Raw genomic sequence first — 27529 nt, 5'->3', positions numbered from 1 at the left:
AATGGATGTGTGCATCCTATGCACTGTCCAAAATATTGAAGGCATAAGCCCCAACTTAACTGAAATACATGTGGAGAATGTATGAATGTCAACAAGATTTTGAGGCAGCCTGATGTATTAGGGCAGGAAGACACAAGTGGTTTGTTATCAGATATATCTGGGATCAAATATTATATATCACATCTTTGATGTACTAGGGTTCCAATACATTTCTTCATACATACTTCTCAAGGTTATGTGAGAATTAGTGATGAGGCTAAAATATGCTGACATCACCCGTTCATTCATTCATTTTTTCATTTAGGCAATATGCATTAAATAGTTATCATGTGGTGTTCTTACAACAGTGAAGGGGGTAAAAATCCAACTCATTGTATATAATCATGCTTGGTACCTAAGATCAAATCAATGAATAATATCTACAGAATCTTATATTGCATTTCTAATGGATCCCATGACAGTTTTATGGTTGCAAACAGATCAGATCATCCAAAATGTATCTGTTGGATGCTTGCTTTTCAAAAATTAATAATGACAGTGATACCTCAGTCATTAAATATTTTTGAAATAAGGTAAAATAGTCTTACGTAAAGTTTAATCAACTCTGCTAATAAAAACAATATAAGTTGGGTTAAGTGTTGATAAACAACAAATTGTTTTTTAATAAAACAGAAATATGATATGGCCCCATAATTCTCAAAATTTTTCTTTTTTTAGTTTCATTTCTTAGAAAGGTTATTTCATTTCAAATTAGTAATCTCAAGAAATAGAACAAAGTCTGCTCCCATAGAATTCCAAGTATGGCCTTGAAATTCATCTCCTTATCCCAACATTCCAGATATACTTTGTTTTTCTAATAAATCTATCTATTTATCAATCTATCCATCTCCGATATATAGATATTACCTATCTACCTATCTGTATCTATATAGATATATAAAATTTCAGCTTCCTTTAAAATTAATCCACAATAAATCATCAGACATTAGATTTTTTTCAATTGCATCTTAACTTTACTGGTAGAAAGGAAAAATATTTAAACCGAATGTTATATATGTACTCCTAAAAATCTGTGACCTCTCCAGAAATTTTCAATTATCTAAAAGGTAATTGACGTCATAGTAGCACACTGGGGGAATGTGTATGGTTTTCATTTTCCAGCTAGTCAATGTGCCTATAAAATCTGCTTATGTGGAGTTGCACTGCCTTGAATAAATCTATTCTTTTCTTTCTATTGTTTAAAGCTGAGTGTATTCAGATGTTATTACATCAGTGAAAATTTCAGCCTTTTAGATAGGGGTATCTTAACGCATTTAAATAGTATAAAGTCCTTCAAGTGATTTACCGGGTGTCTACTTTTAGAGAAAATGTCTAGACAGTAGCTATCTACATTAAGATAAAATGAAGTGTCAAAAATGGTTTAAACCAAATTCCTAAGTGTAGTCAGTTCATGGGATATTTGGAAGTTGATTTAAAGATTCACCACTTCTGGGGCAGCTGGGTGGCTCAGTCCATTGAGCATCTGACTTTTGGTTTCAGCCAAGGTCATGATTCCAGGTCATAGGATTGAGACCCTGTCTGGCTCTGCCTGACCATGGGGCCTGCTTAAGATTCTCTCTCCCTCTCTCTCTCTCTCTCTCTCTCTGCCCCTCTCTCCTGCTTTGTGCTTTCTCTCTCACTCTCAAATGAAATTTAAAAATAAAAAATATAAAGATTCACCATTTCATCACTATTTCCCCAACATATCAAGCACTGAGCTTGATGTTAGCTTAATAATACAAACTCCCCTAGGGGCGCCTGGGTGGCTTGGTCGGTTAAGCGTCCAACTTCGGCTCAGGTCATGATCTTATGATCTGTGAGTTCGAGCCCCGCGTCAGGCTCTGTGCTGACAGCTCAGAGCCTGGAGCCTGTTTCGGATTCTGTGTCTCTCTCTCTGTCTGCCCCTCCCCTGTTCATGCTCTGTCTCTGTCTCAAAAATAAATAAATGTTAAAAAAAATTTAAAAAAATAATACAAACTCCCCTAATGAGTAATAATAAGAGAATTGTAAACACCAATCTTCTCCCTTGGCTGAAAACAGTCCATCTCAGACTTAAGCATGCATCAGAATCACCAGGAAGACTGTTTAAAATGCCTCACCCCAAGCCTTTCTGGTTCAGTAGGCTCAAGAAATTGTATGTCTAGTTTCTGGCTTAAATACATCGTGGAAAAAAAACATATTCATTGCAGGTATAATGTTTAGACCAAACTTCTGAGATATGGCATGACAGGTAATTATATTCCTTTACTTCAGGTAAGCTAAATTATTGCATCTTTTATTTTGGTCGTGGCGGCTTAACTAATGAAATAACTCATGTAGATTTACTTGCCTGCATGTATGAGTCTTTTTCATGCAGATTACTTAGAAATATTAGGAAGGGTATTATTACAAGAGCTCTATCCACTAACTACACTACAGAATGCATTTAGTCGTGAATGATTTTCACCACAGGATATCAAAAAGTCTTTTCATTTGCTCTTCTTCACTTATGCTCACACACTTTAAAAGTTAGTTTTTCAACTGGTGCACCCAGACATAGGAATACTTTTGAAACAAAATTGGGTAAATGGAGAAGGGAATACTACCTATGCTCACGGATAACTTTCCCCCTCACTGTTCTTTATAACTGCTTAGAAGAAGGTTCTTGTCAAATTCTTCCCTTAAATATGTGTACATGTAGGCTAGTCATAAAAGACTTACTTGTGTTCCCCAGATTTTCCCCTTGGATTTCCATTCTTTCATTTTTTATAAAACTGGAGGCCCAGGGCATCTCTCTGCACTTAAATGTCAGGGAAAACATGCTAGGTGTTCAAATAGAGTGAATATAATTATATTCCCATCTAATCTGATAAGGTTAGGGAACTGTTGTGGTAACATCAAAGCCATTACATTTATCATGGGGCTATGTCATGAATAAATGGTACTGACCCTCATAAAAAAAAATGATAATGACAATAAGGATGATGACTGACATTCATTGAACATTTACTAGGAACCAGATACTATATTAGGAGATTCACATGAATTTATATCAATTGCCAAAACAGCCCTATGAGAAAGGCACTTTTTATTTGTCATTTTAGAATACATGGAAACTGAGTTTCAGAAAGACTAAAGTAACTCCCTCAGTGTCACAATGACGAGAAGGTAAAACTATGGCTTCTATCAAGGCTGCTCAATTTCAGAGTCCATCACTTTGATGACTACCTCACTGTCTTAATCCTGAGTTATATTTTGTGCTATTTTTTGTTATCTTATTATTCAAACTAAGTACACTGATAAGACATTTTACAAGATCCTTAACAAAAGGAAAACCCCTACCAGGTAAGAATATGTCCCATTTTTAAAATGGAGAAATGAAAGCTGAGAGGAGTTATTTCCTTTATGTCTTAACCTTAATGTACTGTTCATCATATAGTATGCACAAAAGTCATAGATGCTCACAGTTGTGGTTCTCACACTCATTTAGGCGATAAGTCACTAGGCAAGGATATCCTTTTCTCAGAAAGAAATGATCCATTTTTTCATCTATAATTAAATTGGTAAAGTTGAATGGGACCTAAATTCAAACAGACCTAATATATTAGGCATCATCATTATATTCTCTAAATTTCACAAACCTTACAGTATTTCCCTGTTAATTCTTCTTATGGTGAATCTGATGTTGCCTTGACTGTCATGCTTTACAGGCATTTTTTTTTGTAGAAATTATGTCATAGTTATTTACAATGGTAGTGTAAGCTATCATTTTTACTACATTAACTACTGCCCGGTATTTCATATTGAAGTGATTAATATCACAGAATCATTAATATGAATTATTAAGCTGATTCTCTGACATCCTAAGAAACAACTTAGCACTAAGTTAATGCAGCTTTGCAAATGAAATAAGCACATTCAACCGGCACCAATTCCAAGTGTGTGTATCTATCCAAACAGCTCTGCACAGTGGTAATTCTCCTAATCCCTATAATTTATTCATCTCAGGATACACTCCAAAGCATTGTTTGCATGTGTTATCCACTAGCTTTAAAAACAGTATTCATTATTGGGAGGGAACAGATGCAACTCCTCAGAAAGGTTTGTTGCAGTGATGTTTGTGCCGAGGAACATTCTATTTGGCAAACATATGTAACCTGATAAGCAAAATAAAAGAGGAGTTTTGAGGATTCAAGATTTAAGTTCTTTACTTCCACGATCCTCCCAAGAGCCACACTACAATCACTGTAACAATTCCAAATCTCATTCTAGATGCCCGTGTATATTCAAATTGGAAAGAAACCTGTAATTACCCAGTGGAATTTTCAAATAACCCTTAAATTTGCTACTTTGAGCCACAGACACCAAATGGACACAAATGAACATTAATGTTCATCAATTTATCAAAGCTGAGGTTTTAAAGTGATAAATGTTTCTCCTTGTTCTTGGCACAAACCATCCACAGCAACTCAGAAAAGTGAAAAAAAAATCGTTGGACCAAATATCAGTCAACTAAGAGATGTCACTCAGCTTTTAAAGGCAGTATAAGCCCTCTGATGTCATCAATGATGCTGACGTCGAGTTTTATGTTACAGGTCATTCAAACAGTGAGTGCCATGGACAAAGATGATCCCAAAAATGGACATTATTTCTTATACAGTCTTCTTCCAGAAATGGTCAACAATCCGAATTTTACCATCAAGAAAAATGAAGGTAAATCTATTAGCCTTATGAAACAGGGTGGAACATAAATTGGAAAATAGGATGTGATTTCATAATTTGACTGAAAATATCAATAAAATAATTTTTGCTCACCCATGAACAATTGAAACTTAGCTTATCAGCCTAATGGCTTGGTAATTACATCACTTCTTCCTTCCAATATTGAAACAATAGATAAGAAAGCTGTTAATGTGAAAGTTAATTTTATCCCAGGGAATACCTCAATCACCTTACTTTCAAGAATGAACAGTAAGATTTAACCCCTGGGAAAGTTCCAGGAATTTTGAGATACTGAGATATCTGTTAGAGAAGGAACTGGCTTATACTTCACAGTTGCTAAGTTTTAATTGAATATTTACCAAGTCTTTAGGGAAAGCCTATCCTAATTTTGCCTGGTTTGTGGGTACACATTAGAGGTATTTGTTTAAGCCTGTACCAACTTTGATAATAGCAATTGGATCAGGAAATCCTTCTTGAAGGACACTCCTTATCAGTATTATTGTGGAGGTAATATAAACTGATTTTATTGTTAAGTCTTTCACTCATGGAGAACATTTAATCCATTTCATTATTTCTTGAGAACTAAGTTTGGATTACTGTTTTCCCTAACTATTATCTATTACATACGAAGGTTATAGATCTATTTTTTTAAGTCCATCTCATCTGTACATTTTTGTTTCCTAATCGGCTGTATATGTAACAAGCATTTTTTGCTGTTGATTTTGGCTCAGGTATATTTAAAACTTAGTTTTGGCTGTTTTGGAATGATTAGCAAAATAAATGTATTGTCTTAAGCTGTTTTCTGGCTTTACTGTAGGCATTTGTTTGGATTTCTGAATGGTCTCTATAAAAACTATACTCAAAAGAGTCAAATTTAGTTCATGACATTTGGGTAATTTGCTATGTTGTGTTTCAAGGAGGGAGTGAATTTTGACGACATTTCTTTCATGAAATAAAACATTTTATGGCTCTTGTTAAGTATATTATGGCCCTACCTTTTAACATGATGCTCCTTACTTAGTTCTTTGGGGATGCTTTGATAAATGTAAGTGCAACACCAAAGATGAAATGGAGAAGTCCTTATACAGATATTCCTCGTTTAGCTGGCCTTCACTATTATAAACACGAAGGAGACGAAATCCTGTTCTTTCTCCTTAGTAATGGAGTACTCCTTTGTTAACCTTCCCTAATTAGGAACTGTAATCCATGTACATTGTCTTTGTTTTTCAGTTATCAAGATTTCTTTGTTATGAAAGTCACACGAATATGGCTAAGATGAAAGCCAAACAGAAATCGCAAGCTGAGCTAAAAGTCTGTGTATACGTGTGGTCCATGCTCACTTTGATTGTGAGCTAATAGGTATCAGCCATTATTTTTGCATATGAAATGCCCTCCATTTAAAAATTCTCTGTGAAGAAATATTTTCCCTTCCCAAAGGTTTTGAGCTTTTTGGCATATTCTGGGCATGCAATTTCAAGATATGCCTGTCATATAAGTACAGCCCATCAAAGGCACCACATAAACGTATTGCAAAGGAATGAGAGGCTGTTTGGGGTGCCAAGGAAAGTGCAGTTTTGTACTGTATTTGTTTGTACCCTAAATCTTTTAAAGAGGGGATTTTGGTCTGACAGTGAATGAATTTCATGTGTTTTCTCTGAATTTTGGAAGCAGTAAGAAGTCAAATTTGCACAATTAAGTAACCTCTTTCACCCTATCACACATTTCAATAAGCCCTTTAACAGAATATTTTAAAAGCATGTATATTATATGTTTTACTTTGAAACTAGAACATGGAAGTTACACTTTTTATTTATGTCACAGAATTGTGTGTGTGTGAAATAACTGAAAAAAATTTTACAAAGATTCCAGGTGTTATGAATATTTTGTGCAAAGACCACTCTATGCTACAATGGTTCCATTTAAATTGTGCATTTATTTTGCCAAAAGTGACCATATAATTTATTTTTCCAATTGGGGCATTTTTTAAAGTGAAAGGGGTTGCTATTTATATTTGTTCCTGAAAAAAAAAAACAAAAAAAAAAAACAAACATAAACCAGGATTGTATTGTGGAAATCAGGATATATGTTCACTGTGATTTTGGATTTAGGATCCAAATATTCAACTTCTCCGTAGAGTAAATCATGAGCTCACTAGTTTTTCGAATAGATATGGATAATTTATACTCTATCTTCCTTTTCCTAGATCAGAAATTCACAAGTTTTGCTACATAGACCACTACCTTATTGGCATCTGGATAGTTACTATAAAAATAGGGTTGGGGGAGATGGTCCCTTCTTCACATGTAGAAACAATCAAAGTAATGGAAAAAAAGTTGTCAGATTTAAAATTATGGAAATAAATAAGTAAATAGATAAATCAGTATTTTGTTAGCCTATTACCCATTCCCTGTTAATGATAAGACAATACAAGCACAATTGAAAAATCCAAATACTAGACATTATTTATTTTTAAACTATGGTATATTTTATGTTTTAAGATGGAGAAAATCAAATGGTATAATCATATTTAGGATTGTTTTTTTTCTTCATAAAATGGACTTTAAAATGGTCATTAACTGATGTTTCTCCACTTATAGTGTCATGATTTATGAGTCCCAGCCCAACAGATGAAGGTTAATATTTTGAGAGATCTAGTATATACAAATTTATAATTGATGGCCAGATGATTTCCTTATTTAATCAGATATTTATGGGTGATGGTTTTAGTATTTCGCATTTTCTAAGGAAATTGTAGCCATGTATTTCAACTTGAAGTTAATGTGACCTTTCCCCTCCCTTGTATAGATTGGTCCTTCTGCAATTTTCAGCTGACTAATTCATAATCAAAGACAAAAAAAAGATCAAAATTAGCTGTCTCCTATCTCCTACACAGTTGGGTGATTCCACAAATAATTCTCTTTCTGAATATATGAGATTCATATTTCATCCAGATTAGGAAAACAACTTTAAATACCCATAAAGGTGAAAGCAAACGTCAAAAATATGATGAGTCACATCATATATGTATCACATATATACACCGATCATAGCACCTCACATTGTCTAAATAATATGGCCCAGACATTGGTTTCCCCATCTTCCAGTTGGGTGAATTTAGAAACAAATTGAGTTTTTTGCTGACACATTGCAGTATTGGCCTCCATTCTAACCATGAAAATGGAAGATACTCAACAATTCAATATAACAAGACATGGAAGATAAATGGACCTTTCACACATACAGAAATATCTTGGTTGCAGAAAATTTCAGGTCTGCCAGGATCATGGTCTTCTCCAGCCTGCACATTGTAGTTAAAATATTTGATTGGAATTGCCCGAAAGCAGTCTGCAAAAATGAGAGTCTTCATGTTTTGTACTGAAATATTTGAATCATGTGTATACAGAAATGAGGAAAACCACAAACAGGACAGTATAAAAAGGAAAGAAGCAGACAATAAACTTGGCCTTAATTACACTTTGGTTAGGCTTCAGAAAAGACAGCAGGGGAACCAGAGTACCTGATGATACTAACATTTGTTTCTCTTCTTGGTATTTCCTTTTGACCAAAATCCTACTGATAAGCACCTTACTCCCCAGGTATAATTGTGATAATTAATTTGGATAATGTTGATGCTGACTGGAGCTTTGGATAAATGCACCTGATAATCTCAATGTCCAAAACATGGTTCCCTGTTTAGAATGCATTTCATGCTTTGTTTTGTGGGGTTTCCATCTCAATTGATTGACTGGTTTCAAGCAATATGTGTTTTATGTCTTTTTATCCTCTAGAAGCACCCCTTGTAAGAATATAGACTACAGGCTGATAATTTTAAGCCATACTTTCCTCATCTGTAATACCAGGATAACAATACCTATTCACCCCACAGGTGTGCTGTGATAGATATGTGTAACCAAGGTCTTAGACAGCTCTTAGCACAATGTCTGGTGCATAAAACAAAACAAAACAAAAAAAAAAAAAAAAAAACCCTTCATCAGTAAATGGGACAAGATCCTTATAAGATTAATCTATTAATTCTTAAATTCCTATGCTATGTCCCATCTACTCTGGCTTATCATTCTCAACCAGCCCCTTGGCATCTTTAACTCTGTTAATTTTCGAATATTGTACAGTAATTGCGAAAGTGGCCTCATCGGTAGTTGTGAAACCTTCATCCTTACTAGAACACATTACGAGAAATCTGCTTAGTAATGTATTGCAATCTAAATGATATAATAGAAAGATAAAAGAAAAAAAAAAGGAGGAGGAGGAGGAGAAGGTAGGGAAATAATTAAAATATTTACCAGCCTTGGAAATAGCTGCAGGGTTCTTGGACCTGTTTTTGAATATAAAGGCTTTTTTTCTTCCTCCTGTGCCAAAATGAAACTCAGCTTTCTCCACACAATAGCAGACTCCATCTTCCAACTTGATGGGATTATTTTTCATTTTAGCATATCAAGTTGTTTTAAATACCCACAACCTCCTAACACAAATACCCTGTGGAATCATTTTGCACAGGCTGGAAGATTAAAGGCAACATTCCTTTGCTTTTTTGAAGAATGTCAACTTATCTCACGTTCCTCTCACCGCAAAACTGAAATTTGCTGCCTAAAGGTGTAAGTGGATTTCCCTGATCCCAGGCCAGCCAGAGCTGGCCCTCTGTCCTCCATCTTTACTCAGGCTGAATCCTCACACATGCCTCTGCTGTATTCAGAACGGAGGCGTTGAGACAGAGGCCCTCCTCTTTCTCCTCAAGCCACTTGTACCCCCATCCAGGCAGAACTGGACTTGAAAGGTCTTCCTGATGATCCAGAGCAAAGAGGGCCCCTTTGTAATACAGGTGTCCTTTTCTGGCCACCTCAGGCCCTCATGGAATTCTTCCATTACCTCAGGCTGCTTTGAAGCTAAGATAGGACTTTCCAAAATAACATCTTTCCTCATGTGGCCTTTACGAAAGCCTCCGTCCCTCAGCCACTGCAGATCCATTCTTAACAGGTTTCCCAGGCAACCATACCTAAGCAACAAGTGAAAACCCTGTGCTTGTATGAGTGCGATAATGAATACCTATATATGCATGTTTGCAGTATGGGGACCCTGTCTATGCTGCTCACAGAGAGGAATTTTCCACAGCACTTACACAGCACCAAACATTGACAGAGGTCTTTTCCATATAAGGTATCGGTTCTGATCCACATGAAGCATGGTACTTCTTGTCAATGTTGAATGGTAAAAGGTAGTACTCAATTTGCATGAAACAGGAGGCCCAACTGGGATCCCAAATATGCAGAACAGCATTATGCATACATGATCCAAAAGGCTTCTGCCTCAGTAATTCATAATTTATTGTTTATGCTTCTAGCAATGTTCCGTTGATAAAAAGCCATTTATGTTTCATTTTGTCGTCTAAACTGTAATTAAGGATGATGTGCAAGCTCAGAAAAATAGATAACAGATCTCTACTTCCACTTTCCAAGTTGCATATGATTGTAGAGTTGGGTTCAGAAAACTAGATTTTCTTTTCTTAAGTAGTTTTAATAAAATTCTTGTTATTTTGTATAGTCTCCATATCTTTTTGGTTTGTTTTTCTCTTTTAAATCATAATACAAGAGTGCTTTCAGAAGTTGAGAATTTCCTCTGCATATACTGAAAATCCTAAAAGTATTGCTCTACTCAGAGATAGCACTGCTCCATGTCTGTTCTTTAGTGTATATTGTGGGAGACAATTGAATTCTGAGATTACTGATTACCAGGTATATAATTTAGATACACGGCATAGACTCACAAGTGTGGTTGTCCACATGCTATTCAAAGTTATAAATTGATTAAGAGTGTCATAGTTTGCTAAATCATATCTGATCTGGATAGAGCATTCTAATTCAGAAAAAATAATTTTAATGTTTATGTACTTTATTTATTTTGAAGACAGCATAAGCTGGGGAGGGGCAGAGACAGGGGGGAGAGAGAGAGAATCCCAGGCTCGTACCCACAAACTGTGAGATCATGACCTGAGCCGAAATCAAGAGTCAGACATTTAACCTGCTAAACCACCCAGGCATCCCTCTAATTCTGAAAATTTTTGAAAGAGAGAAACCAAGAGATAAATTGTACATGCTTAGTTATCTTAAAGCTATTGTAGTTACCTTAAAGATCCCTTAGGACAAATAATCTTTTTATTGAGAATTTGCTTTCTGAAACTTTTACTTCAAAAGAAAAAATAGAAAATAAGGAAATCAATCGAACATCAAGAGGAGTAGAGAGAATTACTCAGAGAAATGTTTTTTATTTATCAAACCTTGTTTGGACCACTTTCTTGTTTGTGCCATTAAAAAATAATGCTATTTACTGATTTAGAATCTGTTTACAAGCATAAACATAGGTCTTGGGATTTCGTGGGTGCCAAATAAACATGACTGTCCTTTTGGTAAGCACAAGCAAATATTAAAATTGAATGTGGAAACAAAATGAGCTGTCAGTCGATGCAAATTCTCCTTTTCTAAAAAAGTATTAAATGTAGCTGACAATCATTTTATCTCCCTTCAGCATAGAAGTTTGAATTAATTTTGAGCACTTTATAGATACAACATTAGGTATACGTGACATTCTATCTAGGGATGTGACCTGAATAACACATATCATGTGCTTTGCATCCCTTGGTTTATTAAAGTGGATACAGAAAGCAGAGAAAAAATTTGGAAACAGTAAAGGGGGCACTCATGTAAACATTTTTAAAGTTGACTTGGGGTGAAGTAGAATGAATAGTAAAAGAGAGACCCTGTGGAATATATAAAGCACGAGCTTCATAGTTAAGAGTATTTAGCTTTGAATCCTAGCTTTTTTGATTATGATCTGTGAGAACTTCCACAAATAGATGAATAATCTCGAACCTTTATCTATAAAATGGAAATAATTATTACCCATATGTTGTTTTGAATAAGAAAATACTGATTTAATTGTTAAAAATATGTGAAGTTCAGTGTCTGATAAATTGAAGGTACTCACTCAATAAATATTAATTTCCTTTCCTTATTTCCCTTCTTTTTCTACAATTGTATGAGCCTCCTGAATCTCTCAGCCCACTGCAACAAACCCGCACCCACACCCAATGGAACAAACAAAAATATGAATAAGGAAACTAAAATAAGGCATTTGGATGGTAACTAATGATAAGCTATTTAACTGCCCCTTATTTGAGTGGCCAGTGATTGACCCTGTCTGTAAACATCGGCCATAAGTAAAGCAAAGGGAGAGGAGAAATGGTAAAGACGAATTTTGGGGTAACTGAAATTTTTCTTTGAATACAATCCTCATTACCATAACATAATAGATAAAAAAAAAAAAGAGTACTTACAAATTGTAGGTGTCCATAGAGCTGAGTTTTCTCTGTCTAGATCCAACTGCATACACCTCTGTATACTGGCAAATGGAACATTTGAGAGTTGATAGAATGATAGATTGTTTTATCTTGGAGCACCTTAGTAAAAAAGAAAAAGAAAAAAGAAAAGAAAATACAGATTAGGAAGATCTTAAATGTTCAATATGGAATGTCAAATATATTTTAAAAACTCAGTGATAGTGTACATTTAAAAAAGGCAATGATGAAGAATGTCTCTCTCCCCAATTTTATTATCCACCACTCTCTCCCTTCTACCTTGTTCTTACCTCTATATTCCTTATGCATCCTTGAACATGCAAAACCAATGATGCTTTTTAAATGCACTCTCCCTTCCCTTTATCTGGAATACACATCTACTGCTCCCTCCATTTTCTATCTAGCTAATTTCCAATCATTCATAAGAATTCAGGTTACCCCCATCTGTGAGCAGAACAAGGGAATGTTTAACAGTTGCTGTAAGGTTTTTTTTTCCTTTGCTTTTCTCTGCAGGACAGTGTGGTAACTGCTAGGGCGGGCACGAGTCAAAGAATGTCTCCCCCATTATCCTCTGAGGTTATTAATAAGAAAGTATATCTTTATTCACTCATTCATTCAATACCTATTTATTTAGTGTCTACCATGTGCTAGGCACTGCCTTGGAATTGAAAACAAACCAGGGAATTAAATAGGCATTGTTTTGGTCCTCCTGTACAGTGTATTTTTGTTCTCACAACTCAATCTTATACTAATTTGAATTCACAGAAAGGAAGGCTATAATCTAACATGGATTTTTGTCATATAGTGGAGAAATTCACAGGCTAGGCTGCAAAATACTATGATTTGGGAAGGAAAGATCACACATTCTAACTTCTATACTGTCATAAACAAAGGTCCCTCTTAGACCTCACCCAACTTGTAAAACTGGCCCTACATAAAAAAGAGTTTTCATCTTTACAAAGCATTGTGATGATCAAGGTGGTGATATACATCCATAGTCATGGATAGTGAATTCTCCCTGTGAGTTTCAGATTTGTGCCCTCACTATGTCTGCACTCAGACAAGTTGAACCACATTACTCAATGTGCTTCTGACTATAGTCAGATCATGTTGGGGAGTTCTTTTCAAATTTAAGGCGATCCCTAGGCATCACTGTAATTTATGCAGCAGCACTGCCACTGAATGGGGGCTGATGATTCCATTTTTGCATGTTTATTAGAATCCATTGTAGTTTTGATCCAAGCTTCATTAGATATAGTTTATGTCTTTTCCAGTTCCTATGCATTGTTGGTTCAAATACCTGTCAGTGACCAGGTTTTAGCTAACTTTCAGTGTTTAATGTTTACTGAGGTCTTCTGGCAACTACAGGATGGTATTGTGCTGATTTTTGGACATGGCATTGGGTTCATTTTTCTGTGCGTTCCCTAAAGAGCCACCAGAATGAATGTACTGATGCACTTCATAGAGAAATATAGTAATTGTTGTTCTTGGACCTTTATGGGTCACCCATTGCCTTTCCTTTCAGCCTAGTAGATAGCTTACTCGAATTTTCTCCGTCTATTGTTTGAGTAGATCATTCTCAGCCTTTTGATGGCTGTTTATCTTAGGGCAATCTGAGAAAAAAGCGATATTGTCCCTGGTATGCTGAGCACAATCTTCTTTCTCTGAGTTTCATGCTTTCACTTGGCTAGACTGTCATTTCTCATTCCATCAAGGTCACACTGTGATGTACTTTTCCGGGGACTTCAGTTTCTTCTCCTACAAAATGAATGGGTTAGTGCTGAGGAGCTAAGAATTCATGTACCCTAATATACTGAGGGTGCAAACATGTGCTATTTGGAGAAATATCACAGACTTGGAAATTAGACAAATTCCGCATCCACCAATTAATGAAGATGTGACTTTGCATAGAGCTTTTAACTTTCTGTAACAGACTGTGTTTGATAATGTTAAAATAAAATTGCTGTGATGAACAAATGAAAGGATATATGATAAGTGCCAAGGGCAGTACCTAGAACTTATGTGATGTTCTGTGTACTTTGTCTTCTTCATTAACCTTCAAAAGAAATAATGCACATGCAAGTCATCTTTATACCAGAAATTATTATACCAAATCTCATTCATACTAAAATACTAGATAGTATTATTAAAAGATATGCCTCTGCAATATTACAGGTTCTCTTTCTCAGTATGTTAGGGCAGAATTCTGGACATATTAAAGAATTAAACCATTCCCATATATCAAAAGAACTCAATAAACATATGACACATGGTTCTAATAGCTCAGAATTTGGTAGTCTTGCTTATCTTCTAAGGGTGGAGAAAGAAAATATAAGAGTTCTATGAAGATATTTAATTACTGGATTGGTATTGATTTATCAGGAAGGTCTCTCAAAAAAGTAGAGCTTAAATAAAGTTTTGCAGAAATGAATATACTGTTATGTGCAGAGGGTGCTAATCACAGTTAAGGGAGAATGGTCAGATATACAAGGAATTTACTTTAAGGAACAATAAGGAAAGGCCAAAAATGTGTTTAAAGATAGATGCAATGAAACATTTTGTGGAGATCCATGAACTCTATTCTCAGAAGACTTTGCATGGTTCACAAAAGGACATTAATGGTGTGGCTCTTAGTATTTTAAGTATTATGTCTGCATAGATTCTTGATGTTTTTCATAGAATAACAAATGTGTCCTACACATTTGGGAGGTTTTAAGACAGACAGACACACACGCACATGCACACACACGCACACACACACACACACACACGCACAGTTTTCTAGTGGGGCTGGGAAATGAATTGATATAAACACACACGATATATACCAGTAATATATATATATATATGAAAAAGGTCCCTCAGTGCATATTTTCGTATCTTAAAAATAAGAAAAATAATATCTTGGCTCATGTTCTGAAACATGAAGTTGACATCAGTTGATAAGAAACTTCCCTTTCTTCTAAATGTCATTGGTCAAATGTTCAACAAAGAAGGTTTTAGAGTGGTTAGGAGAAAATTATCTAAATTATTTTTTCCCAAAGTAAAATGGATAAAATGTACACAAGTTCACATTTTGATTGTGTAGGGAGAAACAAGAAGAAAATCTATGCCCCTATATTAATTCTGGTATAGCCTTTCTGTCTTTCTAAAATATGTATGTATTCCAAAGCTGATGCTTAATTTTACAAGAAGTTATTTTTGAGAAACAATCTAACATTGCCTAGAAATATGATTGCTTATAAAATATATTTAATTGGGAAACATAAAAAAAGATTATACACATTAGATTATAATTCTACACATTAGATGCTTACATCTCTGGTGAGAATTTTATTTAAAAGTCCTGCAGTTATTGTAAGATAAATCTGTACTCTATTACTCTGCATGGGTTATATATCAAATTGCAAGAAAAAAACAATGGTAAAGTTTTTTGAGTTTTTTGAGTTGTTTCATATCATTTACACGATATATGTATCTATCCATCGATCTCTAAACGTACATATTCAGGTTGAGCATTATCATTGCCATTTTACAGATGGGAAACTGAAGCTCAGCTATGTTAATTGAATAGGCACAGGATGAGGCTACCAAGCTGGGAAATCTGCAGTCTTACAAGGAGCACTTACTGCCTCTCAAAGCCTTGCACTTTTACTCCTAGAACATTTGCTCAGCAAAACTGCTGATATTTTATTTATAGTTTTCAAACACTTGTGATTCTTTTTCTCAAAATATAGAAGGCTAGAAACTATCAGCTAAGCCTTAGAGAAGACCATCACAGTATTAGTTGGGTAAAACTTGGCAACTCTAATCTGATGCCTTAAAAACTTTAATATCACCAAATATACAATATTGTTAAAGAGATACACCATTAATTTACGTCCAATTAAGAAAAATAGCATTCCATTAAAAAGCTGACAATACAACATGCCCTTAACTAAAAGACATATCCTTATTTCATAGGTATTAAAACATATATATATATATATATGTGTGTGTGTATATGTATATATATATATATATATGTATATGTATGTCACATACACACATATATGTTAGAATCAATAAAATACAGCATTTCAAATAACAAGTCTGAAGGAGAACTGGAGGGAAAAAAAACAAGAACTTAGGTATAAAAATAGTGCTGGGTGCAACGTTTAAGTAATCTAGATCAACATTCCACTGAAATTAGAGTATTGACAAACTGTGAGGGCTATTTTAAAGAAGCACATTTGTAAAGGCAGTCTTTGTTTTTATTATATCACTCACTTGCTTAATCCCTTCATAGAATGCCTCTCAAAATAAGCCAAGGGCCATTAAAGGAATTGCGTATCCATTTCTCTCAAAAGCACAATTTCCAAGGTTGGAATTGCAGTGTGAGAATTTAAAATCCAAGTCTTGGCTATGCAAGCTGTTCCTGGAAATGCATTATTGGGGTACATGCTGGGTCTTGTTTATAAATATAGAACATGGAGCTTTTGCATCATAAATTTCTCTTATCAGGGCCCTTCCTCTTTAGAAAGGTGATGGTAACATAAAAGTGTCAGAGAACAGAAAAGTGGCAAGAGTTTTTATATCATAATTCAACGGGACCAAATAGCAAAATTGGTGGGACCTTAAAGAAAAAAGAAGGAAGCAGACATCAGGTGAGGATGGGCTTTAAGGGATTAAGCTAGCTATATAAAACCTACCCTGAAATGCATTCTAGACCTCAATATGCTAACTGCAAAGAGGAATAGGGATAGTGAAATTAGTAAGGCTGGTATAGCAGCAGGAATTTCAAAAAAAGTTAAAAGAAAAAAAAAGAAAAAAAATCTCACTGCTAGGGACAGAGATGTTCCTATCCAGGACTCTCCTTAAGAGTAGTAGCCAGGGAAGGTGCTTATTAGATGACCTACATATGGCTCTGTCAAAGGGCAATAATGACAACAAAGTAAGATTCAGGGAAGTTATCAGTATTTTTAGGAGATCTAGTGAAACAGGAAACCAAGGCCAAGAACAGATAAAGTTCATTATGTGCTAAGTAATCCCTGGATCCCTGCAAACTCCACTCTTTAAGGTCCATGAATGCTGGGCTCACAGAAGCCCATTCACATTGCAGGGGATCTGAGCCTCCTGTACAACATGCATCAGTTTGTTCTCCTAGAGGACAGAGAGGGGGAACAAAGTTACAATGTGAAGAAAATTATGGGGGAGGAGGAAGCATGGGCTCTCACAAATGTGATTCTGTTATGCTTGATCCTACACGATTCTTGTCCTCCTCCAGCTACTAAAATATAATATATATAAAACATAAAATATATAAAATACAAAATATTCTTAGAGGTAACAGTGATGAAAGTGAGCAATGACAAAGACAATCACACACAGTGGGAAGTCAACTCCCACAGGTTGAGTACAGACTAGGCTCCATCACTTGCGAGCTGATCTTTGATGAGCTATTGCATTTCTCAGCCTGAATCTTCTCTTAAAATGGATACATCCAGGCATTACTTACAGCATTGTGAGGAGTTTTTTATTTATTTATTTATTTATTTTAATTTTTTTTTTTTAACGTTTATTTATTTTTGAGACAGAGAGCATGAACGGGGGAGGGGCAGAGAGAGAAGGAGACACAGAATCGGAAGCAGGCTCCAGGCTCTGAGCCATCAGCCCAGAGCCTGACGCGGGGCTCGAACTCACGGACCCCAAGATCGTGACCTGAGCTGAAGTCGGACGCTTAACCGACTGCGCCACCCAGGCACCCCATGAGGAGTTTTTAAAGATTATGCAAACTTAGAGTACAATACATGGGATCAAAGGGAGGATCAATAAATGGTGGGTGTGGTTAAAGAACATAAGAGGCTGGTGAATGAAAGTATTCATTTAAGGTACCTTCACACAAAAGAGTTCATGAAAAGCTTACCTGTCAAGTCTTAGACAGAAAAAACTAGGTGGAGAGAGTACATGTACTTATTAAGACTTATTTGCTTGCAGACAACCCCACTCAAACTACCCTCGCTATAAAGGTAAATTGGCCCAAATAACAGAAAGTCTAGAGTTTATATGGCTTCTCTAATGATGAGACCCAGGTGCCCCAAAGCCCGTCTTTCCCTACAACTTCCTCTACTTTCTTTCTGTGTGTTATCTTGCCTTCCCTGCACAGTCTCTTTAAAGAGAAGGAAACAAAACTTGCTGAAGGATCAGGGCTATACATATCTCACAGCCTGGTATTTCTGGAGGAGAGATCCTCTTTTTCCTGGGTTCCCTATCTATCAACTCCTGGTTAAAACATCCGTGTATGGCCTAAGAGATGCTCATGTGACTGAACTGAGACATTCTCTGTATTCATGGACATGAAATATCCTCAGGGCTGTTGTGAACAGTTTTGTGAGCTGTTCCCTGTCCAACGCCCTTGGCCCTGGGGTAAGCAGCAATTGAAAACCAGCCCATTTTCCCCATGAGAAATTATGACCCCAGGGAGTCTTCTTTCTCTATTCTCAGAAAGGCCTGATTTCATTTCAAGCCCTTGAACCCTTTAAGGTTGTAGCTGCCCAAAGGTGAATCCATCCCTTAATTCACACAAATTCAACCTTACGCTGGCAGCAGCCTGAGATCTCTGATGGGTCAGCCTGGGTAAGTCCCCACTTTCATGGAGGCAAGCCACTTGATTGACAGCTTTGTCACACTCCAAAGAAATACTGGAAGGTCAGTTTTAAAAAAAGAGATAGGTTGGAAGAAAAAACAGTACAGATGGGATAAGAAGGTACAAGTCATAAATAGGCCAGTAGCATCAATGCTGTGAATGACCTCAGCAGAGGGATTCCTTCACTTCCCTTGGGAAGCTTCTTGGTAGAGCATGACTCTCCCTGTTCAGAAAGTTATGAATTGCAGCTGTCTCTTATGTGACTTACATTGCATTACATTGCAATATGTCATTGTGAGATGTGACATAATATAATGTAAGTGACAGGCAGCTAAAATTTTACAGCAAGAAAACTTTTTTTTTATATCCAGGATCTGCTATCAAATTTGATAGCAGCTATCAATCCATTTTTTTTTTTTTCTGCAGATAGATCAAAAATTTGATGTTCATGAAAAGCAGGTCATTTTGAAACATCCACAAACACTTCAGTGCCTGCACAACTCAGTTACCATAAATCAGTTAAAAAAAAATCCTAAAAGCTGCATTAGTCTTGACTCAAGTTCTGTTTTTGCCTTCCATGACTAGTGCAGATATTGTTTTAGATTTCTTTGGGATATCACTAAGAAGTTTAGTGAGTTTAGTTTTCTTTGGGATATCACTAAGAAGTGATGATTTAATAAATTATTTTAGTGCCCACATCAGACCACGTGTTTCACAACTGAGGGTGGCTTTGCAGTCCAGGAGACATTTGGCAGTGCCTGGAGCCGTCACAACTAGGGAAGTGGTGGGAGATTACTGGCATCTAGTGGGTAAAGGTCAGACATGCTGCTAAACATCCTAAGATACATAGGGCAGTTTCCATAAGATCATTCCGTCTAATGTTTGGCAATTCCTCTGATCCCAGCGGTCACTGTTTAAGAAAATTGGCCTAAATATGGTCATGACCTAGTCCAAAGATGGCCGAAGAGTAATTCTGATGACTCTAGAACTAGTTTTTTCCGATGGCCCCATCCTCAAGACAGGCCATGGTAATGCATTAATTAAATATTCAGCTAAACCTTTTGGGCCTAAGGGACACTTAAGAGAACCTCCTTGCACATCAAAATTGACTGGAAACCTCATCTAGTAACAGCCTCACAGAAGGTTCTACAGGGAGAGGAAAGCCAGATTTTTGAGGTCTAATCCTACCTCTATCCGAAGTCTGTCTTTGGGGGTCTTTGTAAAATAGTTTCCACTTTGGGCCCCAGGGGTCTCCTTTACACTATGGACATTTGCATGAAACTGAAGTCCTTGACTTTGTTACTGTTGTTGTTTTAATGGAGGAATCCTTTTGTTAAGTTATATTTTTCAATATACCCTAATTATGTAGAACACACAGATATGAAGATTCTATGACTGAAACATAGGTGAGGGACAGGACCAGATAGCCTGTCCATTCCCTATCGCCCTCTCTTCTAATATGACAGAACCCAAGATATAATTTGAAAACCAATGATGCAAGGAGAGTCCTTCTAGGAGTAAATTCATTTGGTATTATGAGTCATGTCAGGAAAAGACCCTGGAGAGTCAATTGTGCCCATGTTAATACTCAACTATAGAGTGTGGATAGCTTCACCAACCTTCCCCTGTGCTTTCTTTCTGAGAACAAAGCAGACAATAATCCACTGCCAGTGTTTATGTGAACCTGACAAAGAACTCTAACTTTGTAGGATTTCTATCTGCCAAGATGCAGAATGACACCAGCAAAAAAAACATAGGTTTTAGATTATGACAGCTCCAAATAGGAATCCCTGCTCTGCCATTCACTAACTCTGTGTGTTTGGGTCCTTTATTTAAGGTCTGTTCGCTTCTGTTGCTTTATTTGTTAGGTTGGGTTAATAATGCCTATCATAGAAGTGATTTTAAGGATTAAATGTGATAATGATATAAAGCATTTACACAGAATGTGATGCATAATAATAGCTATCATTTATCGACTGCTTCGTAGTATAATTGTAAGGATTAGAGATAATGTGTGTAAAGTGCCTGACATGTAGAAGATGCCCCATATATAATAGCTACTGTTATTCAGCTCGAATGCACAACCAGGAAAGTCCCAGAAACATTTATAAAATGGAGATAGTTTAATGTCACTTCCTTGAATCATACCTCATTTACTTTTTCCCCTTCTTTATGGCAGAGAATCTCTAGGCTGCCCCTGGGATTTCAGTGTTCAACTTTGACACTCAACAAAGTTAACTTACACATAACTCGTATCAACAACAATATATGAGTGTCTACCATTGCTTTTTGGAGTATATCTCCATTTTGCAGATGAAGAGGCAGAAACGGGGCTGTGAAGTGCCTTAGCCAAGGTCAATTAAACAGGTGAAAAGTAGTGAAACCAAGATTCAGGTGAAGGCAGTCTGCTCCAGAACTCTGTGTAAATCATATAGCTTAGTGTTGCCAAATCAAGTCTCTCTTAATAATGATACCTTGTGAGGCATAAAAACAATTGCCCTTTAATTTCATCCCAATTCTGTGAATCAGCAAATTTGCTGCTATGCTTGTCTTCCTGGCTCTTCTGTTCAGAGCTAGGCTGAGCTATTCTCTCACCTTGGTTCACACAGCTGCCTGAGGCTTTGTATCAGACAACTGGGAACCCATTCCACTTGGTTTCTTCTCCTCTAGAAGGTTAATTTGGACTCTGGGGGTATATAGTTTCCCAGACTGAGAACAGATTCTTCAGGATCTCTTAATCCCTAGGCTCAGAACTTGCACAATGTCACATTCACCAAATGCTTTTAGTCAAAGCAAATCACAAGGCAACCCACATTTGGGGCTGGGAAGAGAGACTCCACTCCATGAAAAAGAAATATATATTTTGTGGCCATTTTCTGTGGTCTATAATGTGTACCTTCTATCCATAAATCCTTCATATTCTTCTCACATTTGATACATGCTCACCCCTATCCCAGGATTCCCCAAAATCTCTTAACAATTTTAGAATCAGTTTGTCATGATCTGTAACAGATATGAGTGCAGATGACATTTTGAGTTTCAGCTTCTCTCAGTCAGGAGACTATGAATTGAAAAGGCACATTATCTGTAGCCCATATACCTAACGAATAGAGTTAAGCTCAAAATAATTGGACTAGAGATTGACATTTTAATAGAGGATGAATGTTAGATGTATAGAAGGCACTGGTCCATAGCTATTGTACAATCCACCTGGTTACTTGTTGCCATCCTCTTACTCTAAAGGTAGGGAATAAGCCAGGTTCTGCTTCTGGGCATGGCTCCCAGTTCATTGTTTACTGCTCTTGCCTGTGCCCTCTAGATTCTTAGGTCATCCCTGAGAAGTATTTCATTTTCTACAAGAAACACTTCATGTTTTCAGCTAAAAGTCTTTCTTATCTGCTAGGTGTCTAAGGCTTCTTTTTGAATTACAACTGTTTTAGTTCATGCTGAAGATGATTTAAGTTGTAAAATTCTCTTCTAATACTTTATAGGTTTCCTATAAGTTTAATCAGTAGCCTCCACTAAGAAGATAATAGTATCCTTTCTGATTTTCTAGAATTTGCTAACCGTTTCCTGACCTCTTTCCACACCTCTGCACCTACCTTGTCCCAAAGCTGTTGCTACAGGTTTTAATTTTTTTTTACAACAACCCCTTTATAAGGTACCTGTTTCTTTATCAGTTTGCTTTTCTCTGTAACAAACTAACTCAAAAATTAGCAGCTTAGGGGCGCCTGGGTGGCTCAGTAGGTTGAGAGTCCAACTACTGATTTTGTCTCTGGTTATGATCTCTTGGTTCTTGAGATAGAGCCCCATGTCAGCACAGAGCCTGCTTGGGATTCTCTCTCCCTCTCTCTCCCTCTCTCTCTGATCCCCTCCTCTCTCTCTCTCAAAATAAACAAACATTAAAAAAAAACTTAGCTGCTTAAACAATAAACTTTTAAAGTTTCTTATGACTCCTTCTATCACCTGGATGATTCTTCTTACTTAAGCTAATTCAGCTGGGACTCAGTCTAACTTGGCTTCACAACATACTAGATGATTGGCTTAATATTAGGCGGGCTAGGGATGATTTAACATTGTGTGTCGCATCATCCAGAAGGCCAGTCCACACTTGTTCACATGGTATTGGTTATAGGATACTAAAGCATAGGAAAATATACCAAATACCAAATACTAAGTCACATTTCCTGTTGCCCCTCGGCCAAAATAAGACACATGATTAATTCCAGAGTAAGTCTGGGAGGGGAATATCCAGAGGCATAATTATGGAAAGAAGACTTATTGCAGACATTTTTGCAAAATAAAAAAAAAAATCTATAACCAACCTACTCATTATTCAGCACCCATTTCCTCCAGAGAGAAACAGACAAAATTATTCTATACAGCAATACAAGTGCACCATTTATTCTATTTTCTGGGGGAAGGTGGAAGGGCTTCTAACAACTTTTTGTTATAATTGTTTACTCTGCGACTGTGGCCAAAATCTCAGGGAAGCAGGACCTATTCTCCTTCAGTCAACAAAGAACAGTTGTTCCTCTTCTTAGCAACATTAGGACACAACCCAACACATGTGTGCACATGCGTACACACACACACACACACACACACACACACACACACACAACCACCTGGGAGAATTCCAGCATAGCCAACAAGGTATATGCATACTCTTCCCTTACTCTCTGAAAGGGGAACTGCAGAAGAGCAGTAAAACAGTATGTATGTTTTTTATTCAGAGAGGTCTGGAGGAAGGAATCCATCAAACCTCACTAATAATGCATAGCAGGATTGAGTGACTAAGAAAAATATCTAATGGTTAGGTTTACAGGCAACTTCAGACACTTAGATAAAAATCTCTGATGGGGAGGCTTTTCATAGAGTTGGCTATCACATTTGCCTTTGGACACTGAAATTCAAATGAACAGACTGACATTTATAAAATCATTGCCTTTTCCCTCTAGATAGGGTAAACTTTCACCACTGTTTTCCTGGTTAATTCCAGGTTTAAGCCTGCTAGCATTTCTAGCTAAGCAGTTCTAGCATGCTAGCTGTTAATAATGGCCTCTTTTGTTTCCAAAGCATTTGGATGATAAATTATATGGCCACCTAACCTCTGAACTACATTTTTATCCGTATGACAAAAAAATCACTGATGTTACTACATATAATAATTTCCAAGTGGATAACAATGTACTTCCCCTGAACACCACTGAATCATCCGCTGCATAGCAAAAATATTCAGTGATTGTACTGTCTGGCAAGGTAGTCAAGAAGGTGGTCAAGGTGGTTAGAAGTGTTGATTGATGGTTAATTGGATATAAGCTGTGCATGTTTACTCTTATTCAGTATGTTTTCAAAGAGTGTTATGACCAAATACTACAGAAGCAATCTTTCATACATTTTCCTTTTATTCATCCATTCATGCACATTTAACAAATGTTGACTGAGTTCCTAAAACTTATCATGAACAGGTACTGTGACAAATATAGGAAATACAGAGATCAATGTCATGATCCATATCCTCAACAATGCTATTGAAGTTCTTACTCTGTCCTAGTCATTGGTTTGCTTGTCTTAAGTCTGGAGTTTTCAGAGGGCACAACAGGATTACAGATGAGGGGATCTAAATAGATGAGGTAAGAAAAGCAGGCAATATGGATTTCTAGAAGAAGAAGACACCTGAGCTAAGTCTTAGAAGAAGTATCAGATGGAGAAAATAAAGACTTGGTGGTGCTTCCATCCAAGGGAAGAAAACTGGGAAAGAAAAGATTACATAGAAGTATGTGCCAACCACAGTGCCTGTAATGTAAATAGATAAGTTGCATTCAGCAATGGCCCAGGCATACCACAAATAAATGAGGGCTTTTGCCTTACTAAAGGTCTCAAGATTAGAAAACCAATGATTCAGGCAATGAGAGGAATAGGCACAGAGAACTTGAACACAGAAAAGAAGTCCTGATGCTCAATTCTGAAAGAGGTAAATCTGGGCTGATTCTTCAAGGCAAATGTACTTATCAAAGGTGTATGACTTACCAAGGTAAATGAAAGTGGGGGTCATCCAAGACAAAGGGAACAGCTTGGCTAGACAGGGGAGATTACAGGGGAACTATAATCTCACTGGCACTACTAGACTATATACTGAGGGGGCACGCAGGCATTAGTAACTAAAAATGAGGCTACAAGGAGACCAGAGATATTTTGAGGAATTACAAGGTGGAGGTGGTAAAATAAGAAAAAAATGGAGGCGTTCCTTATAATGACTTTGTGTACTACAATGAGCCTTGAAGAAGGAGTCACTCACATATAATAAACCAGCCCTACTGAGGAAAGAAAATTCCAGAGGATCCAAATATGAATTATACTGATATATTCATTCTACTTCTTCATTTTCTTAGATTGAACAGTGTTCTTAGAATAAACATATGGTGCTGTTAATGGACATGTTACTTGGTACAGGAGAAAAATAAACCAAACAAAAAGACCAAAAGTTGAGAGATTTATTTCAAATGTTTAATCGATAGCAACTCGAAAGGTATGTGTGCTTATTGAAAGAGCATAAATATTTTACAATTCCCATTCCTGCAAACACTGATCAAACTCTGTAGATCATATCATGCATATTGATGAGAATTGTATTGTTCCAAACCTCATTTTGTTCACGTGAAATAGGAGAGCTTATATAGATGAGAAAGACCATTTTAGAATCATCTATGTGTGAGAAAACTCACTTAGCAAGGGGATTTATAACTTGCCACCACTGTGCCAAACTGCTCCAAGGTTTCAGAAAGCCAATAATGGCAGAATTGCAACAAAGATCAATAAAGAATCCAACATTTTAGACAAGAGGGAGAAGCGTGATTAACCTTCAGAATCCATCTTTATACCTTCTCTCAACAATGCTCCCAAGAGTTAGATTGCTACTTCAGAGACCCTCTTGACCCAGGAAACTTGATCATCCTTAAAATATGGATACTGAGCTGCCAAAATGCCAGCGTAAATCCCCCATGGCCCATTATTCAGCATATGTCCAACATACTTCCTTGCTCCTATACATCCTGAAAAATGTCAGCTTTAGTGAAATGGTCCTGAGAATATAGTCCTAGTTTAAACACAGCTTAACATTGGATAACTAACAAAGTTAAAATTCCTAGACACTGATTCAGATGGCAGTCTATATTAGTGGTTTTTAGGGCATGGTTAGATTGTTGTATCTCAACTATAACATATATTAGTGGAGTGAGCTTGGGCAAATAAGTTAAACTCTCTTACAACCCCATCTTTATCCAAAAAATAAATAAATAAAAATAAAACACATTAGTAAAACTATCTTCATAGAATTTTGTCATTAATGTTTATAAAATTCTTCAGGGACACCTTGGTGGCTCCGTCTGTTAAGCATCCGGCTTCAGCTTAGGTGGTGAACTCACAGTTCATGGGTTCAGGCCCGTGTCAGGCTCTGTGCTGACAGCTCAGAGTCTGGAGCCTGCTTAGGATTCTGTATCTCCCTCTCTCTCTGCCCCTCTCCAGCTGGCACTCTGTCTCTGTCTCCCTCTCAAAAATAAACAAACATTTAAAAAAATAAAAATAAATGAATAAATAAATAAAAATCTTCAGAAGGACTCAATAAACATTTTTTCTGTCTCAAATTTCTGGCTATTACCATCATCATAGAAGCAAAAATAAAATCTGTAATCATAATAAACACTAGTAAGTATTGCTTCCTGTCTTACAAAGGAGTGGCTTGAGTTCCCTTACAAAGATCCTTCAGGAGATATTATTAACCTCATTTTAAAGCTGTAGAATCGAAGGCTCACTGAGGTTGAGATTAAGTGATTCCCTTAAGTCACAAAGCAAATAAGTGGTAATACCATGGAGAAAGTAGGATTCCATGTCAGTGTGCTGGGCGTAGGGGGTATTTCCAGGGAGGAAGTGGGGCTTGACTAACATTAATGTGTACCTCTTACCAGCCAGGAACTTTATATATCTTATCTACTTTTACCTTTACAACCGTCCTAAAAAGGAGTTGTTACTTGCTCTACCTTATATTACAAAAACTTGAGTGGTAAAGAGACTTTTCCAAGATCACAGAAGACCTAAAATTCAATCATCATTCACTTTGATTCTGAAGCCCTGAGCAGTTCATTGAGAAATGGTGTTTTGGTTAACAGCGACAATGCTAGTTTCTTAAACTGTCAAATGAAGAGGGGGACCATACCTTCGCATTTTGGAGCAATCTGCCAGCCCATGTGTCAACAAAGCTCCCTCTGCCCTATCCCCCTCTTATGTTTTTTGCCCCTGGGATGCTATATGTTAGACTGTTAGATACTGAAGACATCAAAGTGGGTGGCATGGGGGAGATGAGGTAGGCAATACTCGGACTTAAAAGTAACTTAAGATAACAGAAGGTAATGCTTCGATCCACTCAGACCCCACAAACCTACTGCAGGGGCTTTGATGGAAAAATTTTTTTCTTTTTCTTTTTTTTTTAATGTTTATTTATTTTTGAGAGACACTGAGAGAGAACACAAGCCAGGTAGGGACAAAGAGAGGGAGACACAGAACTTAAAGCAGTCTCCAGGCTCTGTGAGCTGTCCGCACAGAGCTCGACGCAGGGCTTGAACTCACAAACTGCAAGAGCCAAAGTTGGACGTTTAACTGACTAAGCCACCCAGGCACCCCTGAAAAATTGATTCTAAGTATTGAATGGGTTTGGGACATCTTAGGCTTATGAAAATTTCACTTTCAAGATGATAAGAACCATTGGAAATGATGCTAAGGGTGGCCCATCCACTAAAGGC

General features: G+C 36.7%; 1 protein-coding gene and 1 long non-coding RNA gene across 9 annotated transcripts in view; one reads left to right on the top strand and one right to left on the bottom strand.

Moving 5' to 3' along the window:
- CDH8 (cadherin 8) overlaps positions 1-27529 on the top strand; it is a 362718-nt gene that overhangs the window by 303632 nt on the left and 31557 nt on the right. For 7 of the 8 annotated variants that reach the window (XM_023244993.2, XM_019819837.3, XM_023244991.2 and 4 more), the window contains one exon: positions 4614-4731. In XM_023244993.2, the coding sequence (XP_023100761.1) occupies positions 4614-4731 (118 nt within the window). Of the gene's footprint in view, positions 1-4613; positions 5719-27529 lie in introns of those variants that run through there. The other variant, XM_045045686.1, reaches the window with a different exon arrangement.
- The window catches only part of LOC123382195, a 44898-nt gene continuing 29456 nt past the window's right edge, over positions 12088-27529 (bottom strand). The window contains exon 4 of the long non-coding RNA XR_006590193.1: positions 12088-12208. This is a non-coding gene — a long non-coding RNA (uncharacterized LOC123382195). The remainder of the gene's footprint in view (positions 12209-27529) is intronic.

The sequence above is a fragment of the Felis catus genome, chromosome E2, assembly GCF_018350175.1.
Source record: "Felis catus isolate Fca126 chromosome E2, F.catus_Fca126_mat1.0, whole genome shotgun sequence".
NCBI classification, from domain to species: Eukaryota; Metazoa; Chordata; class Mammalia; order Carnivora; family Felidae; genus Felis; species Felis catus.
Note: the sequence above shows the minus strand (reverse complement) of the source record. Positions and strands in the feature narration are given on the sequence as shown.